The sequence below is a fragment of the Equus asinus genome, chromosome 10 (genome assembly GCF_041296235.1).
Source record: "Equus asinus isolate D_3611 breed Donkey chromosome 10, EquAss-T2T_v2, whole genome shotgun sequence".
NCBI classification, from domain to species: Eukaryota; Metazoa; Chordata; class Mammalia; order Perissodactyla; family Equidae; genus Equus; species Equus asinus.
In genome coordinates this window covers 27,877,750-27,891,167 of record NC_091799.1, presented here as the reverse complement: position 1 = coordinate 27,891,167, position 13,418 = coordinate 27,877,750, and the positions used below count along the sequence as shown (strand labels likewise).

General features: G+C 43.2%; 1 protein-coding gene across 8 annotated transcripts in view; it reads right to left on the bottom strand.

The window, feature by feature from the left end:
• The window catches only part of ASTN2 (astrotactin 2), an 829,157-nt gene that overhangs the window by 472,820 nt on the left and 342,919 nt on the right, over positions 1–13,418 (bottom strand). For all 8 annotated transcript variants that reach the window (XM_044778942.2, XM_070518865.1, XM_014830403.3 and 5 more), the window contains one exon: positions 3,559–3,726. In XM_044778942.2, the coding sequence (XP_044634877.2) occupies positions 3,559–3,726 (168 nt within the window). The remainder of the gene's footprint in view (positions 1–3,558; positions 3,727–13,418) is intronic.

The following is a 13,418-nucleotide window of genomic DNA, read 5'->3' as shown; positions in this document are numbered from 1 at the left end:
CCTGGTCTCCCAGTCAAAGGGGGAGAAAGACATTTCAATGGGAAGGAAACAACCTATGAAAGGGATGTAGGCATGAGAAGCCACAGTGCCTTCAGGGACCTGCAGGTACCGATGCAGCTAGAGCCTAGGGCATGGGGCAAACAGAGGCAGAAGATGGGGTGATACAAGGGAGCATGGTTTTGTCAGGATAATTAACAAATATGGCAGCGGGGTCTATTACTGTTTGTGTAGAACGCAAAAGGACTATTTGGGAGGAAGGATAGTCCTTGGGCCAGAAGCATCCACAATAGTTGGTAGCTTGTTAGAAATGCAGAATCTTAGGCCCCACTCTAGATCCTTAAGCCTAGAGGCTTAAGAAGCAGTGATTGGAGCACAGACTCCTGAGTTTGAATGCTGGTTCTGCCACTTGCCTGCTGTGTGACTTTGGTCCTCTCACCTTTCTTCTCTGGGCATCAACATCATCAGTGATAAAGCTGAGAAGGTCAACCCAGTGGATTCTAGTGACATTTTCAGCTATAAGGTAGGTGTGTATGCATGTGTGTTTAATTTTACAGGATATTGGTGGAAGAGCTGATCATTTTCAAAACTGGCTAGCACACACCTGCTCCCTGGATGACCACTATTTGGAATTAGCCCTCAAGCCTGCAGCCCAGGGAGAAACTCGTCAGAAACCACCAACTTGCACCTGAAGGCAGATCAGCTGGGAAACCAGAAGGTCAGACCCTCAGGCACTCACCACTCTGCCCGCTTGGGCTTCATGAAGGGAGGCAAGGAAGAGGATCCCTTCTGTCCCCTCCCACCAATAATCATGCCTCCTTTTTAAAGATAGAAAAGGAAAAAAGGAGAACCTGCAGGACCAGATCCGGTCCTGGCTGTTGGGTGAGCATAATCAAGAATGTGTGTGTGTGTGTATCTGTATGTGTGTTGGGGGTAAAAAGGGTACTGTTTAGGGGGACAGTGTCTTAAAGTCTAATGTTTTAATTAAAAGAAAGAAGATTCAGCTGTCTGGTCAAATGGTACACTTGAATTGCACTGCATCTTCCAACCAGCTTCCCTAATAGGCCTATGTAAACGCTGCAAAACTGTGTCTGAATATCCTCCCAACTAAAGGATAAGAAGGAATGGTGGCTGGAAAGCCAAATACTTGGCCTACTCTGCAGGGATACAGGAGTTGGCCTGGGGAAGCCCTCTCCTTACCTCTGAACTGCTGCCCCAATAAGAAGTGGAAGAGAACATGAACAGAGGAAGGACTGGGCCACTGTGACCCTCGGCTCTACATCTGCGCCATGAATTTTCCAGGCAAGATCTCCAGACTCTTGTTAATGGAGAGAGGGATGAGGTTCCAGAAAAAATATACCAACAAAAATTGCAGGAAGGAGCAGAGGACCAGGAGCAAGGAGAACTGGGGTTCTAACACCAGCTTCATTTGTAACTTGCTTTGTGACCTTGGCAAGTCTCTTCTTCTCTCTAACTTGTGTTTCCAAATTTGTGGACATTAATAACTACCACTTATTGAGCAACAACTAAGAATAAGATATTATCCATTTAGTACAAATAAGATAGTGTCTCGTGAGTTTAAATACCATCTATACGTGTTGACTCACAGATTTCTATCTCCAGCCAAGACCTCTTTGATCTCAATGCCCATTTTCCATCTCTACTTGATGTTCAGTCATCTTGAACTTATATACAAACAGGACTCTTGATTCCCCTCACCTCAGCTCTGACCCTCCTACAGCACCTCCTGACTCAATAAACGATAAGTCCACTCATGCCATTGTTCAGACAGAACAATTTGGAATCATCTCTGACTCCTCGCTGTTTCTCACCTCCTACACCCAATAACAAGTTCTGTCAAATCTACAATCTGAATATATCCAGGTTGGATCATTTCTCAGCATCTTCTCCCCTTATCCCCGTAGTCCAAGCCACTAGCAATTCTTGCCTAGCTTAAAATTTTGGTGCCCTGAAGTCCCCCTAAGGTTTGCCACACAGCAGCCAGAGAGATCCTGTTAAAATGTAGGTCAGCTCATGCTGCTCCTTTGCTCAGGATCCTCCGATGACTTCCTCTCTCACTCAGAGTAAAATCCAAAGTCCTTGTCATCCTATACAAGGTCCTGCAACCTCTGTCCCCCCACAGCCTTCCTCTTCTCGAGTCTGCCTCCTGCTCCCCTCCTCTCTCACTCCCTACCAGCCATGCTGGTCTTCCAATGGCACATTCCTGTGCTCCTGCCACCTAGTACTGGCCCATGCTGTTCCCTCTGGCTAGAATGCTCTTCCTCCAGACAGTGGCATGGTTCCTCCATGCCCATCTTAAGGTGCCTGCTCAAATGTCACCTTCTCCAAGAAACCCTCCCTGACCACTCTTTATAGAACAATAACTCCTCTCTCACTCCCAGCTTAGCATTCCATATGCTTTGTGCTCTCCCCCCAGCATTTATCATCACCTGACAGAGTAATGTATACATTTGCCTGTTTGTCTATTAGAGCATTGCCCAACAGAACTTTCTACAATGATGGTAATGTTCTATATCTGAGTGGTCCAAGATGTAGCCACTAGTCACATGTAGCTACGGAGCACTTGAAATATGGCCAATGTGACTGGGGAAATAAATGCTTACTTTAATTTTAAGTAAGTTAAATTTAAGTAGCCACATGTGGTTAACGGCTACAGTGCAGATTCAATGTCTCCCTTGAAAATAAACTTAATTAAGGCAGACATTTTGCCTCTTTTGTTCACTGCTGGGGCCCTGATACCTAGAAGAGTCTGGCTACTCAGTACGTATCTGTCAAATGAATGAATAAATGACTATGCCAAGAGCTTTCATGCATTATCTCATTTAACCCTAACAAAAGGCTTGTGGGATAGATGCTATTTTCATTCTCTGGTACTCAGAGACAGGACATGTCTTGGTAAAGAACTCGCAGATAGTTTGTACCTGTGACCAACGTCTCCCCATTTAAGATGAATAGATTCTGGGGATCTAATTTACAGCACAATGAATACAATTAACCATACTGCATTGTATACTTGAAAGGTACTAAGACAGTAGATCTTAAACGTTATCATCACACACAAAAAAAGTGGTAAGTATGTGAGGTGATGGAGGGTTAGCTAACTTCACTGCAGTACTACATACGTGCATTTCATACTATATATGTGCATGAAATCATGGCATTGCACACCTCAAACTTACACAATGTGATATGTCAATTATGTCTCAATAAATCTGGGAAAATTATTTTAAAAAAATACCCAGATAGTAAGAGGTGGACAGGATTTGAGCTCAGAGACGTTTGATGACATTCAGACAATTTGCTTTGCTACAGTTGGACTAGACACTCTCTGTGGTCCTTTCTAACTCTGAGATTCTGCAGTTTTATGAGTATTTTCTCCATTGCAGCACATGGTTTAACCACCAAGGGGACTGATGGACCTTTACACAAAGCACATTGCCAGTGGCTCAGGAACCACAATTCTTCAGACAGAAGGAATGCAGAGCATCCTTCACCCCATACCCTCCCTCCCCCATCCCCAGCCCTGCCCCCATGGCTCACCAGTTTCTGGGTCGCAGAGCTGCTCACAGGCATCTGTCGTCCTCTGTCCGCAGAGGTCCCTCACCCATGGGGAAGTGGCATTGATCTGGTAATACAGGGACAGCTTGGCTGGGTTCAACCAGTCGGAGATATCCAGGTAGCTCCCTTCACTCACCACAAAGCTGCTCCCTGTGGGTGAACAGAGAAAAAGACAGCTACTTTCTCCCCAATTTTAGGGTACAGATGTGTCTCATTGCTGATGCTGCAGGCCAGCAACACAGACAGGTGGGCACGAGCCATCCCCCACCCCAGCTTGCCCGTCCTCACTTGTCTACACACATTCACAGAGCATTTACACTGTGTCAGTCACGGTGTCAGCAGCCAGTAGAGACAGAGACAAATCAGACATCAGAGACAGTTCAGCCTAGTAGTTGAGTCAGGCCCTTAGGACTTGAGTTCAAATCCTGGATCTCCCTTGAACAGTCTTTGACTTTGGGCAAGTCATTCAATACCTCTAGGCTTTGGTTACATCATCTGTAAATGGGAATGTTAATGGAACCCACCTCATTGTTGCGAGAATAAAATAAATTAATGTAGATAAAGTGCTTAGCCAGTTCCTGAATTGTCCTACTAAAGAATAATTAAATATTAAAAGCTAATGTCTCTGTCACCCAGGCAGCCCCCCTGGAATGGGGGTCACTAATGCCCACAGGGGCCAGGTGTCTGATATCAATGGGAGAGACTGGCTGAGTGTAAGGGAAATAGCATCCTGGCCTCCTGACCTAGCTTGTATTTTGTTTTGTATTTTCATTCCATTAGTGAGAGATAGATAGAGAGATTCAAAGACATTTCTAGCACCTTTAAGAAAAAAACTAGCACTTGTGCAATGGAAAATGCCTTAATGTTGGGAATCAACAGGGAAAGAAAGAGTTTGGGGGAAACAATACTGAAGTCTGGATCAAAATGGAGCAGCTGAGAGCCCGCTCTAGCCAATTCTTGCCAAATGGGTCTAAAGCCGAGTGGTGCAAGAACTTCAGGTTATTTTCAGGAGAAGCTGAAAATTCAGGTTTTTATTGTAATCAACCAATTTGGAAATGATGGCTTAAATTTTTTCTTGAAAGCTTGCGTAAGACAAACAAAAGACCCTAGCTTTGCAATCTATCCTCTAAAATGCTCCTCTTTAAAAATGCATATATACACACATGCACTTACATACACAAAAATATATATCCACATATACATATGTGCATACATACATGCATTACATACATATATACACACACATATATTCTTTGGGGACAAGGAACAGAAACCCATTCAAGGTGGCTGCATGTTGAGTGTAAATGTGAGAGTGTGTATGTAGCAATAAGGTAAAGATACAATTTCACAGGAGGAAAGAAAAAAAAGAGTTCAAATAGGACCAGGCTCCACAAAGCTGGACCGGAGAGTGGTTCTAGATTCATGGCAGATCTATGGACCCCAGCAGCAGGAGGTCTTAAATTGTTTCATAATTAATGTGACTCCATTTATCTCCCTATACTTGCTTCTCTCTACCTCACTGTCAACCAACAAAATCTTTCCATGTATGCAACTCAAATTTCCCAAAGGGGACTCAGACAATAAGCACTATATGAGTGTGACAGCAGCTTCTCTGTCAGGTCACATTAGACCCTGCTGGCTGACCAATGGTTGGGCTCCTCATGGCTCTGGTGCCCAGCTGTGGTCCAAAGAACAATGGCCAGGGAAGCAGGATCAGACCTTACCTGGCTGCCCTGAGGACCTAAGATTGCCTGAAAAGGGTGAGGGTGTGGCAGGCAATGTTATCTTCTCTAACTTACACAAAGGTTAAGATTTATATCATCCTATAGAATGAGCTGCTAAGTAAAACACAGTGGACACCATGATTTTTGATGCGGAGGAAAGAGGAGTTTATGTGAAGCAGAAGGAGTAGATAGCATCAGGCTCAAAGATAAGGAAATGACCACATTTGAAGTTGTCCTAAAAATCCTTGGCAGCTAAAGAGAAAAAGAAAAAGTCTGCTGGATTCCATATTTCAAATTTCTGGCAGGGGAAGATATGCAAATCTATCTGCAAAGCCATATTTCCCCCTCTGGAAGTAAGCCTGAGCAGAAACATGTCACATGGGTCCTTGTGCAAGGCACCGAACATCAGTATCAACTACAGATTTTTCTTTTAAAAAGCACAGTCATGCTGTTTAAATGGATAATTCTGGTATTTATTCTCACTGAAGACTGAGGGATGGATATTGAATTGTGTCCCAGGGCTGAGTCTGCCTAATCCCACTACTTCAGAAAAGCTACACAGTGCAGAGATAAAGAGAATCGAGTCAGCAAGACATGCATCCAGGCCTTCAGTCTGCTACTTACTAGCTCTGTAAACTTGGGCAAGAAAACAGATCCTCGGTCATCTCATATGACAAGCATGGAGACTAATTCCCCCTTCCTAGGGTTAATATAAGGATTAAATGAGAAAATGCATTTGTCTTAGGTCAGGTTCACCAGCTATCAGACTCAAAGGCAGAGAGTGGCACATAGGAGGGCTTTTGGAGTGCCCTCTTGTAAGGGGATGAACCAAGTGGGGTTAGGCAGAGGGAGAAGTCCAACTGTCCCATCGGAAGCTCTGGAGCTGAGATGATCCTTCAGTGTTGTTCCAAATCAAGACAAGGGTATTGGGCCTTTGTACCCCGACACTAACCAGTCATAGACTCTGGGCTTTCCCTGGGGAAGGGACTTTGGTGAAGTGGTTCCTTTCAATGGAGGACATTTCTCCAAGAAAGATTCAGAGTGAGTGGTCAACTACCACCATTCCTGGAAGCTGGGGGAATGAGTGCCTAGGTTCTAACGAGAGATTTGGATGTGACATTACCACATCCCCTACAGTATGTGAAGTCTCTGGTACGTTGTGAATCTCAACTAACAGGAGCTATTTGCATTCCTGTTTGGATTTCTTATGAACTTGGGAGCTCTGAATGCAGTACCAGTTAACAGATCTCTCTTAAATATGAGAAATATGGACTTCCTTGGAAGGGAATGACTCAAAAGCAGGTTATCCGCAGCTTCTTTAAAAAGATACTATACCAAGGTATACTGCTGGTTTAATGGCAGAAGGGAATTACTATCCTTTGAATGCTGTCTTTGTTCCAGACCCTGGGATAAACATGTTTATACCTCTTGCTCACTTAATCCTTTCAAGAGCCTTGCAGGATAGTTTTAGAGAAAGACAACACGAGGTTAAGAGAGAAATTGATTTAGCCAAATTCACACAACTAATGAGTGGCCAGAGTGGAAACTGAACCCAGGTTTCTCAGCATCCAAAGCTGGGACGTGCTCATCATTCCAGGCTGTCATGAGAATCGGGGCTCTGGTTGGCTATCAGGCAGAATTGTTTTCTGTGCCTTCCCTTTTAATGCATATCCTGTAGTGATGGAGGGCTTTTACTCTCTCTGATAGACTGTGACTTCCTACAGGGAAGAGGTCATGACTCATTCACTAGTCCTCATCAATCCAGCCCTCAGCAAAATGTCTGGCACATACTAAGAGTTTAATAAATGTCTGTTGAGTGAATTAATGAAATCAAAGTGCCATGCTTGGAGGGAAATTCAACTCACTTCATCATGGGATTATGAAGCAGGAATGCCTCCACATTGAACCCAAGGTTTATTATTTTTTTTTTTTATCTTTTGAGAGCCAGAATACAAGATTAGTCCTTCAGAGTCTCCTCAGTTCCAAACCAAATCTTGAACTTCATTATCATGGCTCCTGAGCTCTCATTCACCTCGTGGGCTTGTGGCATGGATGATTAAAGTAGAGATGCTAGAAGAAATCAGTGTGAAGAGGCAAGGACATATAGCAGGGAGATGCCACATCCGATAGTGAAAGGAAGTAACTGTGCAAGATGTAATCACCAAGACTTAATCCATGAGTTCATTTAAGCAACATTTATTAAACATCTCCTTGCACAAGAAAGACACATAAAGAATGAGAAATGGACTGAATCTGTCAAGAAAATTATGGACTAAAAACGCAGATCAAATGGGTGCACAGAAAGCTCTAAGACAACCTAGAGTATTGTAAGAACTGCCTGAAAAGGATAGGCGTTGCCTTTAGACATAAGGGGAAGGAAAAGCAAGGTCAGAGCGGAGTCAGTGAAGAGTCGGCCTTTAAGCTAGACTTTGAAGAATGTGAAGAAAGAACAAAAAACCAGGCAAAAGCTGAAGTGGCATTTTCCCCTCCAAGCTGGTCTTCAGACCTAGCTCATACCCCTCAATCTCTCTAATACTCACTAGGTATTCCACTTAACTAGCAGCTATATATGCCATGTTATAGATCCATTCATTCAGTCATATATTTGTTCCTTTAACAAATAGAACACCTACTGTGCGCCATGCCCTGTCTCAGGCTCTGGATGAGTAAAATGTGGTATCTGTCCACTGAGAACTTAAAGTCCAGGAAGGGAGTTCAGAGATGGCAAATCTAAGGCAGAGCATGAGTGGTTTTTATTCCTCTTTTCTTATCCTCCCATCCAGATGCGCATTTCTTGGAGGCAAAGACAATGCCTTATTCTACTCTGCAGTCACCATAGCGCTTAGGATGTAGTGGAGGCTTAGAAGTTGCTGTGGGGTGTGTGTGTGTGTGTGTGTGTGTGTGTGTGTGTAGAGAATGCAACGGATAGAGAGAGAGAACAGGTAATAAGGTCAAAGAGTGGCAAGCAGCCCTTTCTAGGTAAATTCTATCCTTACTTTGAGAAGAAATACATATAAAAGGGAATAAAAATGCATTATTCCGTGTGTCTCATATTTCTCTAGTTTTCCACTGGACTCCTATTTTATTTTCTGGGCTTTAGATCAAAAGCACCCCCTTTTTTCTGGGTACTCTAAGATTCCTCTTTGTGCTCAAATAGATCTCCCCAGAGAACAAGGACTCTGAAACAAATCTTTGCCAAAATCTCAACTTCAAAATGTCATGTTTCCTTATTTTTAAATATATATATATTTTTTTCTCCCACTGGCTTGTGGGAATATACATCATCTAATTAGCCAAATGGATTTTCAGTTCAGCCCAATCATTTCCTTATCTAGCATCTGAAGCTCAGCGTTGCTCAAGGGACTACACGGGCACGGAGGTCCTCATTAACTCTGATCTTCAATTACATTGATTATAAGCCTGCTTCTGTAATTGTGCAGCATAGATCAGGGGTGAGCTGGGGGAGCTCAGGCCACTCCGTGGTGTTCTCTGAAAAGCCAGAGGCCCATCAAACCCCAAAGAAATGAAAGCTACAGATGAGAACTAAAAATACCACGGAAGGCGGTATCACCAGACAAAATTGCCTGGAGAGACAGACGGCAGCTGCAAGTGTCTTTCATTACACCTTGAATCATGAGACAGACCTCTGAGAACCCTGGATAGAAGATTTCAAAAGAAGGTTCTGGTCACACTGGTGAATGGGGAGCAGAGGAATGAAACACTGCATGGCTGAAACAAGGTCTTCACAAACGAAGCTCAGGGAATTTTTTGGCCAAAAGTATTCAGCTCTTTTTCTCCCTCTTCCTTTGGGTGCAAAATAATTAAGCTTTCCTTCCTTCTGTTACATCATATATCCCCAAGATGATTGCATTCATCAGGGTCTTGGACCTGGGAGAAATGCCTTTCCAGGGCACAGGATGTAAAGCAAACTGCAATGAAGCAGAAATGAGGAGCCCATCTCCCATCAGCCCAATAGACTGATGAAGAATGCACCCAATCCCATCTCTCTCCCAGTCCATGGAGGCCCAAGTCAGGCTTGAATACATTCCACCACCTGCCATCGACTGAAAGCTATTTAAGGAGTGAGCGACCAAACTCTACAGACACAAGGTTGAAAACGATAGTTTGAAGGTTTGTGAGAGCAGGCAGAGACAACCTGGATTGCTGGGGGCTCTCAGTCTCTGAGTGCAACAACTCTCTAGGGTCCCTGGTGGAGAGAGGGTCTTTTACAAGTGTCTCTGAGTCATCAGCCACTTATCATTATGTCTTCAGCTGCTGATCTTCTCATTCCAGCTCTCTTCCCTTCTGCCATTTTCTTTCCTTTTACCTTGGATCAACTTCAACCTATTCCTCTGTACTGGCTTTACCTGTTATGGGCTGACTTGTGTCTACCCCAAAATTCACATGTTAAAGTCCTAACCCCCAGTACCTCAGAAAATGACTGTATTTGGAGATTAGAGTCTTTAAAGAGGTAATTAAGTTGACATGATGTCATTAGGGTGGACCCTCATTCAATATGACTGGTGTCCTTATCAGAAGAGGAGAGTAGGACACAAACACACACAGGGGGAAGACCATGTGAAGACAAAGGGAGAAGATGGCTACCTACAAGCCAAGGAGAGAGGTCCTCAGAAGAAACCAACCCTGCCAACACCTTATCTGGGACATCTAGCCTCCAGAACTGTGAAGAAATAAATTCCTGTTGTTTAAGCCCCCCATCTGTAGCACTTTCTCATGGCAGCCCTAGCAAAGGACTACACTACCTCTTACTTGTCTTATTGGACAACAGCTGTCTCTTAAGCTTGCTATTTGCTCCATTTATTAACCTTTATGTTGTGTCATGGGTCCCTATGGATCACTTCTCAGAATAAAGTTTTCAAATGTATAAAACATAATGCACAGTATTACAAGGAAACCAATCATTGAATACAGTTCTATCCATGGACCCCTCGGGGGTTCACTGAGTGCAGGATGCAAACCTTAGTCTGAGCTAAACTATTTGCATCCATTCCGCAAATACCTAGTCGGCTGCCTGACCTGGTTCCACATACTCCCAACGTCACTGGATGGACAGAGGGAGTGGCAGCACGGTTATAACGAAGATGCAGTCCTGCTAAAGAGTGTGAATTAGCTGCAAATAAAATGGAGAAGAAAAACATGGAGGAGTTCCAGTGGTTTTTTAAAAGAGGGTCCACCTCTTTCCTTTTGTTCTTTTTAGATGAACATACTATTTTTTTTTAAGCTCTGACAAAGAAACTTGGTTAAGATTGGAATTTTCTTGGAACAATCATACAATAGATCAGAATTCTACGATGCTACCTTACATATTTAATTTCAAAGAATGTTAGAAAACTTTGAGTTCCTCTAGTCCAAAGTTTCTCAACTTTCTTGTTTTCATTATCACCCACTAAGAAGCCTTTTTAGACATTTTTCTTCATTAATCACCCCCACACAGGAAATGTTAATATCAGAGACATAGTATATATTTGTTTATGTACTGTGCTTTTGCTGTACATGAAAAGAGTAAGAGTTTTTGTGCCCCCTCCCCTCCAAGAATCAATTTTCATATCTTTGGAAGTATTATTGCCCTCATTGAGAATGGATGCTCTAGTTGAAGATAAACTGAGGGTTAAGGAAGGAGAAGGATATGCCCAAGATCCCACTGGGATTAGTGAAATATCTACAACTAGAACCCAGAGTTTATGACTCCCATCCTCTTAGCGTGGTGAGGGAGGTGAGGATTAGAGAGGTGAACTGACTTTCCCAAGGCAACAGAACTAGAAAGTGGCGGGGCTGGACCAGAATCCAAGTGTTGTAACTTCTAGCTCTGGATTTGTCCCAGTATTTCACCCTGAAAATCAAGAATAGACCCCGTGGAGGGACGTGAGTTATCATGAGGCCAGAGCTGCCTCACTGGGAGTGTGAAATAGTAATAACCTTGAGAGGTCCACATGTGGAAGAACTCATTGCTAAATATCCCTGAAAAAGAAGCGTGGAGATAGACAGGCCATTGGTGTTCGACGTTATAAAATAGTTACTTCCAAATAAAGCTGTATCAAAGCCTCACTTCTGCTCCCCCAGTGGAGGTTTCCCTGAAATGCCAGACCCACATTTGCTCCAGGCAATTGTTGTATTTCTACTGCTTTCTGTCTTGCTCACCTCAAATTGTGATCAAAGTCTGGCTAAAACAGATTGCCACAGAATTCCACATGCCTTTATGTGTCCCCGGTCTTGCTTCAAAGTTGAGTTTGGGGTGTTTTGAGTCGGGACCAAAGAGATTTGAAGTGTTGAAATTTCAAAAAATTATTTTTCTCCCCAGTGATATAACCATTTGGTACCAAGCTAGGCAGCAGGGGAAAAGAACAAAGTCAAGAAATGCTTCTCATTTTTCTTTAAGTTATTTAAAATTTTAAAGAATTGTGGTTAAATGGAAAGCAGCTATTTACTTTTAATTTAAGAATTTCTTTCCTTTTTCTTTTTTTATTTTTATAACTTTCTTCATTACTTCATTGGGAATTTATGCATCAAATCCAATATCAATGCTGGATTTCTTTTTGATCTGAGATCAGTGCTCCTTGAATGAACATGGTGGACAATTGCTCCCAAAACTCAAAGCTCCTTTAGCTCTGACTTGCTAATATTGAAAACCTTTCTTCTCTGTCAGCTAAGTAAGACATGAGCCTAGATGAGAGGTAAAGGGCCGGATTCTGGAGCCAAACAGCCATGGATTAAACCCTAGCCCAGGCACTGAGCAGCTGTGTGACCCTGCCACAAATCACCTAATCTTGGTAACCCTCGCCCATCTCCTTATGGATACAATGAAATACTTCACAGAGATTCTATGACCATTAAACAAAATGCATTTGAATTGCCTAAGAATAGCACCCCTGGCTAGGGCCTCTATGTTGTACTATTCCACGGGACAAAATTTACATAGAAACAATGCATTCTATGTATAATTGTATGTCTATCCATACATACTATGTATATTATTATGTATTTCATATATGGATGTACAATTGGATAATTGTGTGTTTCTATGGATATATGCATACATATATGTACATATACAAGCACAGATAACTCTACGAATAATTGTATCCTGTGTGGATGGTGCCTCCTGGAGCTGTGCAACATGGTGGTGTGCCTGGGCCACAGTCAGACAAAAGCTTCATTAAAAAAAAAACACCACCACCTTTCTCTCTCCTACTCAAGGATGCTTATTTTTCCTTTGCTGATTCACAGCTTATCCAGGCAGCATGTCTTCTGATTTTCACAATATCCCGGAGTGAGTAGGGTACGGCAAGAATGAGGGATGTCACCTTTATTTATTTATTTATTAAAGATTGGCCCCAAGCTAACATCTGTTGCCAATCTTTTTTTCTTCTTCTTCTTCTCCCTAGAACCCCCCAGTACATACTTGTATATTCTAGCTGTAGGTCCTTCTAGTTCTGCTATGTGGGACACCACCTCAGTGTGGCCTGATGAGCAGTGCTAGGTCCGCGCCCAGAATGTGAAAGGCTGAAACCCTGGGCCACCAAAGCAGAGTCTGTGAACTTAACCACTCGGCCACAGGGCCGGCCCAAGAGATGCTACCTTTAAGATGTATTACAGGAGGGAGAGGTAACATTATAGAGGCCCTAGAAGGATGCCTGGCATATGTTAGGTGCAATAAATCTGCAATGAAAATACGAAATGTGTGGCTAAGACATGACTGGCTGACGGAATTAACGAATGAATGAATGCACCACATAACTTCCCAGACCCATCGGCTTAACTAAATTCCCTGCCGTGTGCCCCCTTCTCTGGGTCCCTTTTCTACGAAGTACACTTCTTTTTGCCTTTCCTAAGGAATCTGCACAAACGTCAGAGGCTGTTTGGCAAAGACGGCTCACAACTGTGAGCACTAAGAATAACCATATTAGCAATTCCTCCCGGATCTGTTTCATTACTACACTGTGGATCCAATGCCAACTCGCCAAATTAGGCCCCAGCACCTGCCTGCTTTTGTGTCTCTCACTGTCAGGGTGTGTGTGTGTGCGCGCATGTTCCTTTCTCTCTAGATGTCTCACCTTCTATTCTCTTCTCTTTTGTCTAGAAATAAATTCAGCGCGAAAA